Below are 20,331 nucleotides of genomic sequence, written 5' to 3' on the forward strand. Positions count from 1 at the left end.
CCCAAAGAGCCAGATGTCCCCTGCCTCCCACTCACCGTAGCCAGACACGCAGATATTGGAGTGCTAGAAAAAGAGTACACAGCCAGGTGTGGCCATGCCTGTCTTTAACCCAAGCACTAAGGAAGCAGAGACAAAGGAGTCTCTGAGTCTGAGGCCAGCTTGGTCTACACACAGAGTTCCAGTCAGGGATACGAAGTAAGATCATCTTTAAAAAGAATACACAGGGCTGGGGAGATAGTTCAGAGGTTGAGAGCACTGCTGCTGTTCTTGAAGTCCTGAGTTCAATTCCCAGCAACCATATGGTAGTTCACAACCATCTGTAATAGGGTCTGATGCCCTCTTCTGGTGTGTCTGAAGAGAGCGACAGTGTACTCACACATGTAAAATAACAATAAGTCTTGAAAAAAAAAGAATACATAAACAAACCAAAAAGAATAATTTTAACAAGGTAGGAAAACGATCAAATATTAACTGTCTTAAAGTTCAGTCAGCCAAATCCCCGAGTTCGGTGCCGTATGAGCGGCCCAGACCTGGAGACATTTTACCCCTGTGTCCCTCACTCCCCACTTCCTCCCACTCTCCATCTCATTCCATTAACCCAGGACCACTGTTCCATCCACAGATGAAGGAAGGAGTCTATTTCTTAGCAGAGAGTAAAGGCTGTGAGAGCCTCCATGAGCAGCTCCCTGGGCAGCAGTTAAGACCCACTGTTGGCAGGCTGCAGTGTTCTCTTCCTCTAGGAACAAAGACTTTCTTCTAAGATCCAGCTGTTTATCACTTTAAGAAGTCAAAGCTTCCAGAGGTACTTCCAAAGGTTCCATAACCCACTGACTGAAAACCAAGTGTGTATTCTCAAACTGTTAAACGCTTATGATCAGTGCTGTCTGCTGGTCTGAAAACATTGCTGAGAATTACGATCCGCAGATTTCCATGGCACTGTTTCTGATGATTCTACACACCTCTATTTGTGTTCTGTCACCACGCTGCACCATCACAAGACACGCATCATAACTTGAAACTGGGCTACAAAGGAGATGTGGAGGAGGCCTGTAATGCCAGGATCCGGCAGCTGAGGCAGGAAGCCTATGCAAGCTTGTACACTATATAAAACGGGGCTCATCTGGGTTACATCTTAGAGACCGTGAAATACAAGACCTTAAGTACAATCGAATTCAACAGTAGCCTTTCCACATGACTGAAACATCTTCGAAATACAGTGATCGTACTTACTTACTTGCCAAAATATGCCCTAGAGGTCTTCAGCAGTCAAGTCCTAAGACATGAGAAACTCAACTGCAAAAAGTCTTGAGAGGAAATCATGGTCTCCATTCCAAAGTACTGTTATATGGGTGTTGTAATGTAATAGATACTCTGAACATTACTTCTGCTGTTTTTATGATTCTAAAATAAAGGGCCACTACACATATAATAAAATAAAGAGACACTGAGCACCATTTACTGTCATTTACTGTCTAATTATGAAAGCCTAGCCTTGGAGAAAAAGCATCAGAAATACAGAATTTGTCCAGGACCTTTGAGTCAATTACAACTAGAATCTTATGACTAAGGCTTAGTATACAGCATTTTACATTGTCTTTAGAATATAGTTATAATGATTTCCAAATTCCCTTTGATGATTAGTTTAAAGTTTAGGGGTTGGAAAAATGGCTCCACAGTTAAAAGAAATGGACAAAAACCCTAGTTCTATACCCAGCGCCTGCAAGGAAGATCACAAACATCTGGAACTCTAGTTCCAGGGGATCCGATGCTCTCTTCTGGCTTCTGGGGACCAAGTATGCATGCAGTACACACACCATGTAGGCAAAACATCCGTCCAGATACATAAAAATAAATACATAAATCTTTTTTTTAAAAAAAAAAAGCTTGGGAGGCTCATTTCAACATTTAGTAGATACACACATACCACCACCAAAGTAAACACCTCATTTCATTAGAAGATACAGCAGTGAGCAGACTTAGAACTGAAATTTAAACCAACAGTTGAACTGACAAAGTAACATAGAGGAAGCTTATATACCATCCCATGTGTCTACTTGCAAGTTCAGACTGCTGTAACCTTCACACTTCACTTTAGGAGAGCCAGGGTGGTCACAGATAAGGGGCTCTGAAGGAGCAAGGCTGTCCTCTGGTTTCCTCCAGTGGTGAGGCAGCTGCTGACCCCAGCTCTGTGAGTTAATGCAGCTGGTGCCAATTAGCATTTTGGCCTCTGATCAACAGGAGCAACTCTCACAGGCGAGTTCTTTGTCTGGAGCTGGGTTCTGGCAGTGGACAAGCCTTCAGTTGGCTCCCTGGCTATCAGAAGATTGGGGGCTTCGATAAGCCAACATCTGCATAGCATTAATTTGCATAAGCAGCTATAGGTTGTAAATGAATCAAATGAAACACACTACCCAGTGCAAGGTCTGAGAACACCACACAAGGGTGTACATCATTAGTTTGTCTGTTTGGTTTTTAATGCCCCCTTTGGTGTTCTGAAGTAAGCATGTTTGTTTTGCACCGCCTTGAGTATGCTAGGCAAATTACTATACCACTGAGCTAACATCTCCAGCCTTTCTGGGTTCCCTGAAACATGGCTTCAATCCGTTATTGTCTTATTCCACTGATAAAGTACTGTCTAAGGGACAGACAGACCTCAGAAACAATAACTGGGACCCAAGAAGACAGAAATGTTCTGGGTCTATCATCTTTCCACCTGGTGTCTTTACAAAATTAATTCTCAATCAATGACAGCTGAACAAATGGGGAAGGGGGCACAACTGATGGTCTTTGTGAAGCTGGGGAAAGGAGCTGATGATGTGAGCCAATGTCTGGCAGATTTCTGCCCTGAGATCTACAACTGAGCATGCTCCTGAAAGAGAATACCTGCTTCTTCAGAACAGTTTAAGTCAGCTGCTACTGAGCTCTTCCTTATGGCTACAAACTGAAAGAAAACAAAATATTTCATCTCGCCGAGTCAGGCAGATCCAAGAGTGTCTTACTCATTCATCACAATCCACAGTAAAAGTAGTACAGAATCAATTATGCTTAACCTAGTTTTGATTCAAACATAAAAAGTTACACAACTTCAATTCATCATTCAACAAAATGTAAATGAAGATAATTTTACAGATTCTAAAAGAGGATACATTTTAGAATAAATGGGATTTATTATGGGATTGAGCCACAAGAATGGCAGCCTTCAAAGTAACATCCTTACCTAAATCACTCAGTGCTACAGGAAAAACTGCTCAAAACTGACTTCTCCAAGTGATGGAAAAGAAAAGTGCCCCCTCCAGCACACTGATGTTAAATTCATGTGCTTTTGTATGTAACTGAATCAATGCCTTTCTTCTAAGAATGGCCACGGCCTCAAACCTCTTCTCTACCTAATGGCAGATCTAGTCAGAGCAGCCCTCAGAAAGCCGTCTTCCTCCTTCTCTAACCAAGTTTGTTCCTTGCTGAGTCATTCAGTCAGACCATAGTGCTCGCCTGGAAGCATAGGGCAGACTTGAGCCAGCATCTACAGACACACCACTCACTCATAAATGACTTCTGAGGATTATGCTCCCATGAAGAAGACCATGATGTCAGAGAAGCCAAAGCACAACTCTGTGATAAAGCCCGCCAAGAAGCACAGCACAACAAACAGCAAATGCTGATCTTCTTGAAGCCCAGTGAGACACTTTTTTCTAGATCCTCAAATTACTAGGTTGTTCCAAAGTTTCATGTCAATACCCAAAAATCCTGGTAGGTTCTAATTTTTAAGGCAAAATGCTATAGGTGTGTTTTCAATGATATATACCCTTAAATACATATTTATTTCCAAAACCAAGATCTCTATAAAAAGTGATTGCACTTTAACGTTTTCTAAAGCCCAAGAATCTAAAATCTAAAACCCAGAAGTTAACAAAGAAGTATAAACGTGGCAACAGAATGTCGATCACACATGTTTAAATGTGCGTGTGTTAGGTACCTATCAAAATGTGGTCCTATGTGTGAGTGTGCACGTGTTAGGTATCTGTCAGAATATGACCATACATGTGTACACATGTTAGGTATCTATCGACAGGGTAAATAAGAAGACAGGAAACAAAAAAGAGGAAGGAATTCTGGCAGAGACTACCTCTAGGTTAATTTCTCCTTTAATCTTCTAATTTTCCACATGGTCATGCATAAGAATTAAACATAGACTTCTCTCAGCTCTTATAGTCTGCCTCCCTGTGTGTGGATATCCTGTCTCCCATCCCTGATGCTGCAGGGTCACTGTCAAACCTGAAGAACCACACAGCCTTGCTAGGCTAGGCCAGAAGCACTACAGGCCTCAGACTTGTTCATTCTTGTCTGCAGTGAGTACCAATGCAGGACCATGAGCTAAGATCAGCAATTTCCACATGTAAGTCATCTCCTTCCCGAGAGGATGGAAGGAAGAGAGAGGCTAGGCAACTGCCTTCACTTCACTTTACTTGATGCCTGAGGCTTCTTGCAGGACCGTGCCTGTGGCAAATTCCATGAGCTCCCCACACCACACATTACAAGAAAGAGAAGTACACTGAACACTGAACTGTGTTACTCAATGTGAGGACTGGCCACAGGCAGCTCCAAGGGCATGACACACAGCACCCATCTGTGTCTCTCAACTGCCAGCCCACGGCCTCAGGTGCACAGGAACTCAGTGTGCTCACTCAGCACGCTCAGACACAGGCTACACTCTGAGAGTATCTTCAATCAAAAAGAATAAAGGGACTTCTGCTCCAAGCTAAACAACTAAAAGTAGACAAACGCTGAAGAGGTTAAGACATCAGGCAATGACAGGCAAAGATTCCTGCCTTTGGAGAGGGTCTGAACTGTAACCAAGAACAGGAGACTGGAAGATAGCAGGAGGAGCCATGAGTTCTGGAAGAGCGACCTAAAGAACCACATGGAAAGACAGCCACACCACACATAAACCCTTCCTAGGCTGCTGTGGAGCACCATCTCCCCACCAGGAAATCACAGGGAGCAGGGGAAAAGCTAGATTTTTAAAGGCTTCTGTAAAGAGAAACGAGCACTCACAGAAGGAGGACTGTGCATACCACCGTAAGCCCCACTGGCAACCATCACTTCACAGGACTTTAAAAGCTATGGTCTCCACAATAGATTAAGATTAGTCCTCAACTAAATGGTGATCCAACTGCCAATAATTATGGCAACTAACTGGTTGCCCCCCCCCCCCCCAATTCAAGAATATTATAAAAGTATAAAATAATTGTTAATCCAATAAGGCAAAATTCATTTTTCTAATTTTAAATTCAGAAAATCAGTATTTTCTGAGTTTACAAGTATTAGTGAGCAACCAATTTAATTAAATTTTATTTTTTAACTAAAATATAATTACATCATTTCCCCCTTCTGTCTCTTGCAAGATCTCTCCCACATACCTCACCCACACACACACTTTGCTTCCTTTCAAAATCATGGCTTCTTTAATTGTTTTACACACACACACACACACACATACACACACACGTGTTTGTAGGGGGTATAAAAACATATAAACACATGCTCGGTATCCTTCACGACACCCACTCAGCTAAACATTACCACTGCATGCAACAATGATGATACTTTTGCTTTAAAATTAACATGAATCAATCCCTTAAACTCAGTTTCTTTACATCCAAAATGGAAGATCCATTGCAAGCAGGTGAGGCCACCCACAATGGTAAATAATAAATTAGGTTAGCATGAAAATATCTTTGCAGCATGAAGCACACAGGAAGTATGTGCTGTGGCTCTAAGAAATGAACGACGATTATCCCTGGCTTTATAAAGTATTCCTACACAGCCTTTAACATGAAATAGACCCTGGTGAACTAGATACAAATCCAAGCATCGAGTTCCAGCTAGCAGCAGTGGGCGGTGCCAGGACAGCACAGGCCAGGGCAGCCAATGCCAGTGTAACCAGCTTTCTGACCAGCCAAGCAGGCCAACTCTCCTGCCAACATGAATGAACATCTGAGTCCTAACTAGATGTGCACTCACTTCCACTCATACAATGACAGACCTACAGGTGTTCCTCCCTCAAAACTCAGGAAGGATGACTACAATCACAGATTCCAAGACAGCTAACCGGTAAGGAGAGATAACCATGGATGCTGCCAGCCCTACCCACCAGTGTCACCCAGGCAGGTGCTCTGCCATGGCTCTCCTGCTGCCATGCCCTGAATGCATTCAGGGTATCTCGGAACACACTGCACATCCCTGTGATACTGAGCACTGTGTGTAGTTTATCAAGAGTTGTTCTTTCAAATGCGATTTTTAAAGCTATATAAGAGAGTTGAAGATGTGAGATTTTGCTGGACAAAAAAAGTAAACTTTTAGAGGATTACCATGATCCAATTCAAAAAGGCAAACAAAATAAAACTTCTGAGGTTTTCACAATTGAGTTTTGCTACCTTAAGCCTACTGCTTTAGCCACTCATGACCCTATCCGGCACTCAGCTGCAGACCAATAATTTAAAGTAAAAGAAAGAGTTCTGCTTTAGATAATTAGAAACTAAATAATAAAAACCCTGCTTGACTCTGACTCATACAACAGACTCTAGGGCAGCCTGCCACACGCTCATTCCACTTCGGTCTAGCCCGTGGCTTACTAACTTGACACTGTGTTCTCAAGTCCCCTCTCTCTTCTTTCTTTATTCCAGAATCATAGGTGCACTGCAGACAGATAACAGGGAGGCAGAGAAACTTTCTGGGAAAGACCCCCAGAACACTACAGCTGTTCTCATCTGCCAGCAGACAAGCAATGCCACTAGAATAACAACAGTCATCTCTCCCCAGACACCCTCATCTCTTGGCACTCTGCATGACCATAAAGCAAAACACATGGTAAGAGTTTGTCTGAAGCCTCCTGAGGTTAGTCAAGTCAGAACAATTGTTTTAAACGTGGAACTCTCCCGGGAGACAAGAAACAGAACACACTTGTCAGAAAGAGACAACCTACTATCCCATGCCTCACTCATACATTCTAAGTAGTAGGATAGCAGAGGGAAATTCTGCATAAAGGAGAGTTAAGTCCGCCACCATTATGCACTCAGGGATCTGATACCCTCTTCTGGCCTTTGGGGCATCTGGGCACACACACACAGGTGGGGAGAGATGCAGGCAGGCAGGCAGGCAGGCAGGCAGGCAGGCAGGCAGGCAGACTCTCAAATGACATTTCCCCCTCAATAGTACATTCTGGTTTATAGAGACAAACTTGTAATGAATAACCCATGAAGAATCAAGAGATCATTACCTTCTTAAATTCCCAAACAGAAAAGGTATTATCACACCGAAATCTGCCTAGCTCATCCTCCTCCAACCAGGCTAAGAAGAATAATCAGATTATGCCACTTTCCCTCCCCTGCCCACTGACAGCATTGTCAATTTCCATGTTCACACTGCATCAGAAGGGAGAAGGGGAAAAAACAACCCACACAAAGCTACAGGCAGCATGACAACATTCACACCCAAGTCTACACTAATGAATCTATCAACAGGACAAAGCAAACTTGTAAGAAACCGAGGCTACATCCTGTGCACAGTCAACAGTTGATCTTTCATAAACAAAGCACACACATACCCACAACACTGCCCACTTGCTGCACTGGTATCAAGTCATTTAAAAAAGATCTGTAATGTTCTCTATAAACCCTTCCCAAAACCAACCCAATAAAAGACAGTTTCCTTCAGAAGAGCCCTCCTGCACTCAATTCTTAATTCTGTTGAGGTTCACAGAAAATAGGAAAAGATCTATACGGATATAAAAAGATGCCTCCCTCACAGACTCCAGTCCCACCTGTAGCATCATGTAGGTATTCACATAAGCAAGCTCACTGGTGAGGTAGGGCCACATCCCTACTCAGGCTGCTGACAAGCACCTTGCCATGGTCTTCCCACCAAGCACCGTTCCTGCCCATTGAGCCTGCTAACCAACAACCAGTCCCTCCTAATAAGACACATGCCCAGCTGTGACTTTCCCAGGAATTAGCTCCTGCACCTCTGGTTCCTGAGATGAAATGGAAAGCAAACAATCTCACTCTCCTCAAAAGAACCCTCTCCAATGACTCCTCCCCTCCCAGAGTTGACATCTGCTGCTCAGCTGCAAACCTCTCCTGTCTGCTACCCAGGCCCCAGCAACGTGAGCCCAGAAGCCTTGAGGCTAGGGCAGGCAAGGGCATGTTTTCCACGCCACCAGCAGTCCAAGATCTTCTATTCACAATCAACACTTCCTCTGGCTCCTTTCTGAGCCCAGCAGAAGTCAGTCCCAGAGAAGAACATGTAAAAACCATCACTGAGGAGCTAACAGACTCGATGGTTGATTGGCGGTTGGTCTTTAAGCTTACCATCCACTTTTCACTTTACTGGAATACACGAGCTCCCATTAATTATTTTTAAAGGAGCACTACAAATACTCATGTCAGTCACCTGTCTGTTGCCACCTTCTTTTTCAAAATATCTTTTGTAGCTCAGTGGTACAGCACTTATCCAGCTTGGATATGAGAGCCTCATTAATCCCCAGCACAGAAAATAGCATTAAAAATACAAAAGCATGTAGCACATGTACACGTGTGCATGTACTTTATATGTATGTCTCATAGAGACATGACTGAAAGAGAAATACACCAAAGGGCTACTGTCAGAAGAGGGAGGACTTGATTTTTCTTTACATTCTCCTGTATGCTTCCCTTTCTTTTTCTGGTGACTGTGTGCACAATTATAGTCAGACTCAGTCTTAGAGAAGGAGGATGCAGACTTGAAATCCATCTGAGGTGTGAAGTAACATACCAGGAGGCTACAGCAGCTACTCAGGAAACACAGCACAGACTGCAAGCACTAAGTCCAGAAAGAAACCAAAGTCTGGACTCGGAAATATCCAAAGCTTAAGGTTAATTTTTTATTTTATTTTTTTTATTTATTTTTTTTTTTGGACAAGGTCTCTTTATATGGCCCTTACTTTCTTGGAGTTTGCTACATACACTGCCCTTAAACTCACACAGATCTGCCTGCCTCTCCTTCCTGCAAAGGATACACCCATGTCTGGACTACATTTAAAAAAAATTTTTAAAAAGTCTACATTTAAAGTGGTACCCACAAGTCTAACAATAGGCCAGTCAATAAGTATGTGGCTCTGGCAACACCATATCCCAATAGAGAGAGAAGTCACACAGGAAGAAATGGGGACTTCAGAAAGGTACCACTGCCTGGCCCAGCCTCAGAGCATTTCATAAATACCTACTATATTTAAATTACAGGATGTTCAAATGCATTACGCTTTCATTGCTCTTTAAAAATGTTTAGATGAGCCAGGCAGGGTTGTCGCACACCTTTAATCCCAGCACTCAGGAGGCAGAGGTAGGCAAACTCTGAGTTTGAGGCCAGCCTGGTCTACAGAGTAAGATCTAGTACACACAGGGTTATGCAGAGTAACCCTGTCTTGAAAAAAAAACAAATAAGTGGAAATGTTTAGCTGAAAAGCACCTACTTTTCCACTGAACTGTCCTGTCCATAGCATAATTTGTTACACGAATCTTTTGGATAATCAACCAAACGTTTCCTCTTAAAAGTCTCTAGCTACCCCTTTGACAGACAAGAGGGCAGTCACCCCACAGAATGCCACATCCTCATGTGTTGTCTATCAGATTCAACAGCTGTCACCTGTGGTCTACAATGCTATCTAATTCTGAATCACAGATATGAGCACTAGAGAGGCCCTGTGCTGTGTGAGCGCAGCAGGAAACCTCCCCAGACTGCGATGGATAGTGCACTGAACTCATCACAGCTGTCACCTTCCTCAGTAACCCAGATCTAGGGAAATGATGATCTGATGTGAAGACACTGCAAACTCCTACGGCTGCTGCTTAGCTCTTTCTAAAACTCTGTGCTGAATCTGATTCAACGTTGAATAAAAGGCAGCGAGTGCAGGAGATGAAACAAATTAAAATAGCTTAAAATGAGGTCACTCTAGCTCCTCATAACCTATTAAGGATGCACCCACAGAGGCACACCTGAGTGTGTGTGTGCACGCACACACGTGTGGGCTCACATTTTGTTTGGCTCAGTTCTCTTTTCACATCTAAAGCTGCACAGTAAATCCCCATTGACTATTTAAAGAACTATATTTTGCCACTAAATTTTGCCAACAATCTTCTCGACGTTCTAACAGATGTTTCTGTCTTCCAGCCTCTGGGAACTTCGCTCGATGTTTTCTTTTCTCAATATAAAAAATAAAAGAAATGGCACAGATGTGGTCTAATACCCCAAGGGAGCTTTCCCTTCAATCACTGCCCATGTGACCTCCATGATCCCTCCCCCAACTTTTTCTTTTCTATTAGTGAAGATGTTTTCAATTACAGCCCATTTTGTGGCCAAAGATGACATCACTCAGATGGAGGGGAGTTGTTGTGGGCTGACTGTTTAAATAAAAAACATTAAGCAAACGAGACTCTTAGTTACTTGGGACCATCTGCAACAACCCAAGTCACCTGGCCTGCTGCTGGATCTTCAGACCCAACACCACAGGAAAGCCATTGTTTGGGTGATCACTATCTCTAAATGTGCCAAGGAAGGTAGAAGTACCAGGGCTGGAGTAACTTTAAAGTCACAATAAACATAAACATTTAAGTCTTCATAAACATGTATGATCCAACCTTACCTCGGTGACATCCATAACCTTGATGGCAGCCAGCTGACCCGTTTTAACATGTCGACCCTGAAGACAGAAAATAAAGACTGGTCAGTCAGTACCAACACTCACAGTGGTTTCTCAGATGGAGTGCTGAGTCTCTAATGCAGCCCCCCCCCCATTTCTTCTTCTGTTACTAATAAAAGGTAACATGCTTTTAAGTGCTTGCTCGACAGTAGAGCTGGTAAAAACACGATGGGAGAACAGATCAATTCAGATAAGATATCAATTCTTTTCTCATAGGTTTCATGTACCTATCATTGTCTCCAAGGTTCTCAAAAGACTTTGTTAAATTTATGTGTATACATGTGTACATGTGAGTTTACATACACACATGCATTCAGGCCAGATGAGGACATCAGATCCCCTTAGAACTGAAGTTCCAGGGGATTCTGAGCCTCTATGTAGGGGCTGGTAATCAAGCCAAGAAGCCATCTTCCCCGATGTTAATCAACTTAAGTAATGTGCTTGTCTGGATGTCAGGCTCACCAACCTTTGCTTCAGTGGCCAAAAAAAAAACCCAACCAACCAGCCAAATGAACAAAAACCCTCTAGATATTTACTTTATGCCATAAATGGGTAATTGCATTTTCTTACTGGTTCCCAATAATTACTACTTGATTTCACAAATTCTAATGAATGTCCCCAACAGTCAATGTAGGGAGTATGGAGACTATTATCCAGAGAAGAAGAAGTATATAAAAAGAATCAAGGACAAGCATAATAAAGTCATCACAACTATAATATTTGATCTAGGACCTAAACTATGTAGTTTATTCATCACTCTGTATGTAAAACAAAAACAAAGAAACAAAGAACCTGTGTTATCATTCTCCTCTCACACAGAATCAGAGGGTGGGTGTGGTTATTTGTCTAATCTCTGAAGCAACTAGGAACCACCCTGCTATCTTAAACATGAACTACTTTTAAGGACTCCATTTTAAGAACAGCCCTTCTGTGACAATGGAGAACAGAAAGAATATCCTCACATTTTCCAAAAGCGACCTCTCTCGTCTCATGATGGAAAGAGTAAATTTATAACATCAGACCCAAGAACAACTCTCCATTTACTCACAAATGTGCTCAGAAACTCAAATTACAACAAGGACAAAGCAGTCCCTGAAAATGGCATTATCTGATTACTAGTACACCCTAAATAACAACTAGAATGCTTAGCAAATAGCACTGGAGACAAGCTTTAGACTGTGTGTTGGGCCCCATGTCACAGAGGACACAGTTGTGGTATATATATTCTATGGTATCATGGAGTACAGCAATCAAGATGCATCAATGTGGGACACAAGCAAACGTTAAGCCCAGAATATGAGAGTCTAACCCTCCACCAGTAATAACATCAAGTAGCTCCCATGACTATGTCCAATCAATCACACGACTCTGACAGCAGTCACATGACTATGTCCACTCAATCATAAAGTAAAATTTGCTTTTCTAGAATCCAAGAAGAAAGAGTGCATTTAAGTCACAGAGTGAGTGCACCCTCTGACTCAGTCATGTGACAGGTCCAATAGTACCCACACAGCCCTTCAGCCTTCCAGCCTTTCTATGATCAGGTGATGGGGAAGGGAGAAAAGCATGGGAGTTGATTCTTCTCTTTGAGAACACAGCCATGCTATGCTGGGTAGGGACACTTAGATGCCTGATATAGTACAACTTTAGATTACAGATCTACAAAACCCATGAGTCTGTCAAAACACTCTGCAAAGACTTATATTGTGGCATCTTTCTTTATTCCAAATAAGTTAAGTCAGTTAACACATCCTCTATCAGTGTCATTTCAGACCGTGTGTGTGCCTCACAGGAACCAGAATTACCCTCAGTGGAGAAACCTCATGGCTTTTGATTAATTTCTGCCTTTTTTTAATTTTAGGAAAATGAATGTTTCCTTTTTAAGGAAAAAAAAAAAAAAAAAAAAAAAAAAAAAAAACCCTAGGCTTGGCAGTGACACAAGCTAAGGAGCATGGCCTGTTTTCATCTCTCCTTCAGTGTTTCTAACCAAGTCAAAACTGCCACCTTGCCCTTGCAAATATGCAATACACAACACTTGTTCCAAGGAAAATCACACTCTAGAGCAGAGTCAGGACACCATGGTAGCCTGTCTGTCCCTGGCCCACAGAAGGGTAGAGTAAATGACATAAGGGACGTGTCTTGGTCCCAGTGAGGAGAGACAGCAAAGGTTTCACTTTCCTGGAGCATCTTCTTGCATCAAATCCTAGTTAACGGATGCATGTTGACTAATCTTTACCTAGACCACTTAGACGTCCTCAAAACATCTGAAGGTTCTCTGTGTCCACTGACAGGGAAAGTCTCACAGCCTCTGTCATAGTAATGGGAATCCAAGAAGTTAGAGAGCTTCTGTGTCTCTGACCCACAGGGATGGTCCCAACTCTGCCTTATGCCACATCCTCCATAAGAGGTTTCTTTGGCTAATGGGTTTTGGTTTTTTTGAGGCAAGGCCTCATGAGACCCAGGCTAGCCTCAAAGTCCTGATCCTCCTGCCTCAGCCTCTCAAATTGTAGGCTTATGCATGCCCATCTCTATCACAAAGTGTTAGACTCATCTCCACTTGCCCTTACAAATCCCTGCTGCTATGCACACCTGACAGGGAAGGCAGGAGATACCTTCACCCTGTTTCTGCTCTTGGTGTGTGCTCTCTCTCTCTCACCCTTCTTTAAAGTCTGTGTCGTTCAGCACCATTCAACCTCAAAACAGATGAAAGAGTACACAAGGTTTTATTTACTTTATGAAACTAAGTAAGCAGTTGCTTAACTTGGGAAAAATAAATGTTTTCTACCCAACAGTACAGAAAGGTGCCAGGTCATGTAACCTCAGCTCCGCAAACGTGAGCTTAAGGCCTGCACAGCCTTGTTGTCTGGAGCAGAGCACAGACACAAGCCTGGCCTGGTTCTGGGGGCACTTGGTGGACAGCTGTGTCCTGGGCAAATGCCTGTATTCCTCACAGAACATAACACAAGCACCACTGCCCTCATTTTATAAAACAGAGAAAGTAAACCTTAGAGATGACTTCCTTACCAGTGTGCACGTTTAACAGACGCATCCTATCTAACCAAATTAAATAGAAACTTCAAGCATATTATTCTACACATATTGGTAGCAATTTCTAATACACAATAACCAACAACAAACAAATTGTCAATCCCTGGCCTAGGCCTCTTAGGACACAGAGCATCTTCCTGAACATAAGAACTATGAGGACAGACTCAAAGCCCATGAGTCTCTGAACCTTGGAATGGGTTTTTGTCTGCTGCAAGAGTTCTCATTGGCCTTTTTAAAAATAAATATTGGAAATCAAAATGCTTCAAGTAAGTCTACAAAATTTAGTCCATAAATGCTTAACAACATGGTAACTACAAGGAAATGGTAATCTGGAAATGTCTGCTTGTACACACACACACACACACACACACATACATACACACACACACAGTGTGGAGAAACACTGTATCTTATGAGAGAAGCAGTATTTGTACTTTATATTCAAATCACATGACATTAAGAAACTACCTACTGTCCTTTACCATGAAGGGAAAGAAGTTTCTAGGAAGCTGTGATCACCTGAAGACAATCAAAGGGGAAGACATGGATTCCCGAAGAACTGGAGCACACAGTCTTCTCCAAGTCCCAGAACAGCCATGCAGGTGGCAACAGGCCACAAGTAGAAAGAACATGATGTTTACAAAGGATGAAAAGCCCTGTCACAAAACCATGCAACCTCTCTACAGACAAGCAGGCAGGAATGGGTTGTCATATACTGCACCCAACCAAGAGAGATTCCCATGAGGTCAGAAAGAGATTTCATTATGGTTTGGCTGCTTCTCATTTACATTCAACTATAAACTTTGTTTCAGAAACCTATTCCTAGACATCTGAGTGATGTTTGGTGGGGTTCAGCTGATGAATCAACTTGGATCACAAACAAGAAGAACTTAGCTTGAATGCCCAGTACTCACATAAAGCTGGATTAGCGTGTCTGCACGCCTAGTGTTCCTATGGCAAGTGAAGGCAGTGACAGAAGCCAAGGAAGTTCACAGACCAGTTAGCCTGTGTCTGGCTATCTGCAATCAGCAGAGATCCTGTACTTCAAGGTAAAAGGCAAGGACACAGCAACACCCAAGGTTATCTATCCTCTGACCTCCAAACAAATGCACCCTCATTCACACATGAGTTTGAACATGCACCACAGACACTTTTATTTAAATAAAGTTTAATAAGGGGTTTAAAGAGACAGCTCAGTGGTCAACAGTATATACTGCTCTTCCAGAGAACCTGAGTTCGATTTGCTAACACAGGTGGCTCACAACCACCTTTAATTCCAACTCCAGGGTATCCAACACTACTGCAGGCACCTGCATACAGGTGGTATGCATGCAAATGTGCATGCACATGTACACACACACACACACACACACTTTTTTTAAAAAAGAAAACCAATTACCTAAGGTAGAGATGTTAAGCTTGCCTAGTCAACAAGCCAAGCTCAATAACAACATAAAAAGACTGCTCCTGTTCCCACAGAATGTGCATGCATTTACCCTCAATCCAACATGAGGACTGCAGAAAGCAAGATGAGACCCACAACTTCTAAACCAGTGTCTGCTGGCTTCTCGTGCACCCTCGGGTTTCAGGATCACCTCTTCTGAAGAATGCTGAGCGTTCTCCGGGGAAGAGCACACCAGCTGGCTATTCACTACCAGTCTTGAGAATGTACACATATGTAACATTATACAGACTAAGCAGGGCATATTTAGAAATATGTATGTCTATACACATACATATAGGGATGTAACAACAATGAAAACAGGCTGTGAACTTAGAAGGGAGGGGTATACAGGAGGGTTTGGAAGGAAGAAAGAACAGGGAGAAATACTGAATTTTAATATAATCTCAAAAACATTTTTAATGTTTAAAAACAAAAAACATACTGAGAAGACCAAACCCATATTCACCTCTCCCTTACATACAGTTCATATGAGGAAGGAAAGCCAAGGAGACACGCCATCTAGACAAACACGTCATGATGGCATTTTAGGCATCTTTCTAGACCACTGAGGTCAGCTTCAAACTTTCAAGGCCCTCCTTGCTCTGAGTTCAATTTCCAAAGCACACACAGAGTCTCCGCCGCCCTGTGGGAAACAGCATGAGTTCAGCACTAGGCAGTCTTGATGGCCACCATTCATCCATCCCAAAGGCAGAGACCAGTTTAACTGGTTCTACTATGAACCTCAAAACCACAATCTTCACTATGAGTATACTTTTCCAGGAAATGTCTCTTAAAAAAAAAATTAGCAGGACAGAAAGTGGACACAGCAGCCAGACAGCCAGACAGCACTCCCTGAACCATCAAAGCCAAAGAAGCTTGTGACCAGCTCAGGGCACTGAGACAACAGCTGGGTGTTCCAAATATCTGCCTGCAGGGGAGCAGAAGTCATGGGCTCACTCTGACCTCCCACATGTGGCTCAGAGCATCAGGCTCCCACTGTGCAGAGCTCATCCATAGCTCCTACTTCTTACTATAACCAGCATTTGCTGTTGCTTCTCCACCTCTCAGGGCCAGTGCTTCAGATGAGCAGGCAAACAAAGGAAACCTAAGAATGTATATATTATAGGACCAGTCAGAACTTGTATTTTAATAAAGAAGACAGAACACCTATTCTCTCAAGAGTTTAAGATTAGAAACCTGGATAGTGAATCATGCCTTCTTCTGGTAAAAGCTACTACTTCTCTGCAGTAACACTACAGAGTACTGATGGTAAGAATGAAAAGCTACAACAGACAATATGATGACTGCTACACCACACCCCTCTTCAATCAAAGAGTCCGCATCTTACATAGCTGAGTTGGCAAAGAAAAAAGTAAAATTAAATTATGTACCATGTTTTCTTTAAGGAACTGATATGAATGAGAAACTTTCTAAACCTTGAATCCTTGAATACCATAAAAATGCTTTTGCTAATGGCCTGGGGAAAATATTATGAACACCAGTACTACCCAATTAGAATGCTTCAGGAAATTATTATACCTGGCAATACTAAGGCAAGTCATCTGGGCTCTCCATACCTGTTCTGCCATTTAGAAATTATCTCAAAACACAGCTTCTTCACTGTGGGTTCAGATCCCAAAAAGGGAACATAATTGAATGTGGGGTGTGAATGTGGGGTGTGAATGTGGGGTGTAGTGGTTTAAGTAAGCCTAGCCCAGGAAGTGGAAGAGTGGCCTTGTTGGAGTAGGTGTGTCACTGTGGGTGTAGGCTTTAAAACTCTCATCCTAGCTGCCTAGAAGCAAGTCTGCCCCTAGCAGCCTTCAGCTGAAGACGTAGAACTCTCAGCTCCTCCTGCACCATGCTTGCCTAGATGCTGCCATTCTCCTGCATTAATGATAATGGACTGAACCTCTGAACCTGTAAGCAAGCCCCAACTAAATGTTGTCCTTTCTAAGACTTGCCTTGGTCATGGTGTCTGTTCACAGCAGTAAGACATGAAGTCATAAAAATTTGGGCAAAAATAAAGATTTTTGTCTGACCACACAAAGACAAAAATTAATTTAAAATCAAATATTTGATTCCAAGGTGTCTGTGGCATCAATGGGATTCCCTGCAGCCTGGGCTCCGAACACACACAAGTACCCTGTACAGCATGTGTCAGATGCCATCTGCCATCAAGGGACAGTGCCTGAAATTCCTGAGCTCAGAGTGGAGATTGGTCACTGTGTTTGTTAGACTACAGTGTTTTACTCTAAGTACAGAGAAATAGGAGATAGCACAATGAGCAATGTGTTCAGGTCCTCAGCACCCATGTCAAAAGCTGGGTGTGACAGCATGCATCCAGAAGGAACACTAGTACTGAGAACAGAGACAAAAGGATCCAAGGGGCTTGCTGCCCAGCCAGTCTAGCTGATCGGTAAGCTCCAGCCAGTGAGACCCTATTCTAAACGCTCAGTAAGCAAGAGATATGAGTAGAGGAAGGCACCTAACATTGACCTCTGATCTCCGTGAGCAACCACTACTCACCCATCAATTTTAATAAAAATCCTGCTTACTGTAATTGCAACCATTTATCTAGGAGAAAAAAAAAAAAAAAAAAAAAGACCACACAGAAGTATAGTGCTATCTCCTCACCCAAGAAGCTTCCGTTCATTTCTCCCTGTGACTTCATAGCATATTTCACTTGGTGAAATGACACCCACATCACTGTAGTACTGTCGTGTACGTGGAGCTCACTAAGGCAGCAGCTCCCACTGGCTCCCGGATAAGCATCTGCATCTGAGCCACTATCTAAAGGCAAGGGATCATGTGATAAAAGAATTCTGGGCCGGCTTGCCCTCTCCTAGCTAGCAAGTCTATTACTTCGCTGGCACTAGAGCCTACTCTGTGATTCCGTCTTCTACTGAAGACCAGCTGAGACATCCAGCCTCAGGGACTGAGAACTTCTGGATTCCTGGACTTTGCTTCCTATCCATCTGGTGTGGAATAAGCTCAACTGCATCCTGTCAAGAACTTGCCCTCAACATTCCATGGATAAAACCAAGAAGATGATGCAGTTCTGTCCCAGTTTCCTCAAGGAAACATTAGATCCTGAAGAACATGCACTGCTAAGTACTCGTGTCTTGCCAGCCCTGAGTAGAAGATGTTCCAAGTTTGAGCCATGTTGTTTCTGTGGAGATTCAGGCCACTGCTCTGAGAATGGCTCACTTGTTGATTGGGATCTATACTCCTTTTGTGTATCTGAGAGCTTAGACTACCTGAGATACTACCACAGATTGGAATGTGCCAAGAAGAGGGGTACAGAAGCCTTCCAGAGTAAGAGTCAGAGGGAGCCACGAGTGTCCCCAGGAGATGTGGACAACAAAGACAAAGATGCAGAGGAGCCAGATGAACTCTCACCAGGCTTGCTCAGGGAGAAAGGGCTGGACCTTGAAACCTGTGATTCTGGAGACTATCCTGACCAGGATCCTGCTTCTGACAGTCCCAGAGGCCAAGGCTGCTGGGCATGGTTTCAAAGGGGGGGGAGGGGAGGGAGGAAGGAAGGAAGGAAGGAAGGAAGGGAGGGAGGGAGGGAGGGGGGAGGAGGAGGAAGAGGAGGAGGAGGAGGAAGAGGAGGAGGAAAGAAAGAAAGAAAGAAAGAAAGAAAGAAAGAAAGAAAGAAAGAAAAGAAAAGAAAAGAAGGAGAAGGGGCAGGGAAGAAGAGGAGGAAGAAAAGGAGGAGGAGGAGAAGGAAGAGGAGGAGGAGGAGAAGGAGGAGGAGGAGGAGGAGGAGGAGGAGGAGGAGGAGGAGGAGGAGGAGGAGGAGGAGAAGGAGAAGGAGAAGGAGAAGGAGAAGGAGAAGGAGAAGGAGAAGGAGAAGGAGAAGGAGAAGGAGAAGGAGAAGGAGAAGGAGAAGGAGAAGGAGAAGGAGAAGGAAGGAGGAGAGGAGAAAAGGTCTCCTAGAACTGTGAAGCCCAGGAACCCTGATGACTGCTAAGACTTGCAATTAGGGGATGTTCTGTCAGCTCCTGCTATTACAGCAAAGGCACACACAAAGAAAGTTGTGTCTTTACAGTCATCTGTTTTTCTTCATTTGTTTGCTTGTTTACAGCTTTCTTAATAAGAGTGTTAAAAAGCTGGGGGAAAAAAAAAGAATTCTGACTCCATTCTGGGCTGCTGACCTGCCCATGGATTCCCAATTACCACCAAACTAAAGCTTTAATTAAAGTTTGCAAACAGCTACTTCTCTAACTACACTGTTCCTGAGCCTAGATACAGGTACACTGCTCCTGAGAGTGCACACGGGCACACTGCTCCTGAGAGTGCACACGGGCACACTGCTCATGGAGTTCAACTGTGAGCACTCTACTAAATCAAAGAATGAGGAGAAAAAGATCATTATACAAAGAAGTTTATGGTGCACACCACTGCACATCATGCTTGCCTGTGGTTCTGTGGACAATGACTTAAGTGCTGCCTAACAGGGTCAAAGGTCATTTGCAGCCATATTAAAATAGTCTCTGTGTTGGCTTGTTCTGGCTACACTGCTTCCATTTCATGTTACCTTGGCATCATATTAAGGTACTTCCTGAATGCTCTACAATCAGAACCCGCTCTCAAAACCCTAACAGCAGGCTCTTCTCTCCTTGGTCACTTGCTGACAAAATCAAACATTACATCCTGCAGCTTCTGTGTCACAGGGGTGCGGGGAAGTGTGATATTTGCATTTTATCTTTTTTGTTGAATACTGCAAAAAACCAAGTTATGCATCTTCTTAAACTTTATCAGTGCATGCTCAGGATACAAAGCAATGGGTTTCATACATTTCTGTTCAACAGTATCATGACCTTTGGGCATATTCTCTCTCCATTACCATCCCTGTCTTCCTTTCATCTCCCACTGATTTTCTTCTTCCACTTTTAAAGCCCAGACTTATAGTTTGCCATCCAAGTTTACTTTGAGAGCATTGGTGTCTTAGGCTGGGCACACGGAAGGAGCATCTAAGGCTGAGCTGACAGCGGCTCCATAAGCCTGCAGCAGTGGTCAGCATCCTCCTAGCCTTCATCACGCAGAGTCCTGAAGGACTCTTGCAAGGCAGAGATCAGCCTTGGACCTGTGCTGCGTCTTT

The 20,331-nt window shown here is 43.3% G+C and overlaps 2 protein-coding genes across 30 annotated transcripts in view; one reads left to right on the forward strand and one right to left on the reverse strand.

Annotated features, from left to right (window-relative positions):
- The window catches only part of Map4k4 (mitogen-activated protein kinase kinase kinase kinase 4), a 127,081-nt gene that overhangs the window by 53,362 nt on the left and 53,388 nt on the right, over window positions 1-20,331 (reverse strand). For all 29 annotated transcript variants that reach the window (XM_076915007.1, XM_034521121.2, XM_076914988.1 and 26 more), the window contains exon 3: window positions 10,676-10,732. In XM_076915007.1, coding sequence (XP_076771122.1) covers window positions 10,676-10,732 — 57 coding nt within the window. The remainder of the gene's footprint in view (window positions 1-10,675; window positions 10,733-20,331) is intronic.
- Window positions 18,254-19,684, forward strand: LOC143434885 (uncharacterized). The gene is made up of 2 exons (XM_076915412.1): window positions 18,254-18,704; window positions 19,476-19,684. The coding sequence occupies exons 1-2, from the start codon at window positions 18,254-18,256 to the stop codon at window positions 19,682-19,684; spliced, it is 660 nt and encodes a 219-aa protein (XP_076771527.1).

The sequence above is a fragment of the Arvicanthis niloticus genome, chromosome 17, assembly GCF_011762505.2.
Source record: "Arvicanthis niloticus isolate mArvNil1 chromosome 17, mArvNil1.pat.X, whole genome shotgun sequence".
In the NCBI taxonomy this organism is placed as follows: Eukaryota; Metazoa; Chordata; class Mammalia; order Rodentia; family Muridae; genus Arvicanthis; species Arvicanthis niloticus.

Excerpts from the sequence above, each read along its gene's own strand:
- LOC143434885 (XM_076915412.1), top strand. The coding sequence starts at position 18,254 with ATGGATAAAACCAAGAAGATGATGCAGTTCTGTCCCAGTTTCCTCAAG. Across the intron at positions 18,705-19,475 it reads CCAGGATCCTGCTTCTGACA|ATACAGGTACACTGCTCCTG; the intron begins GTCCCAGAGGCC and ends TCCTGAGCCTAG.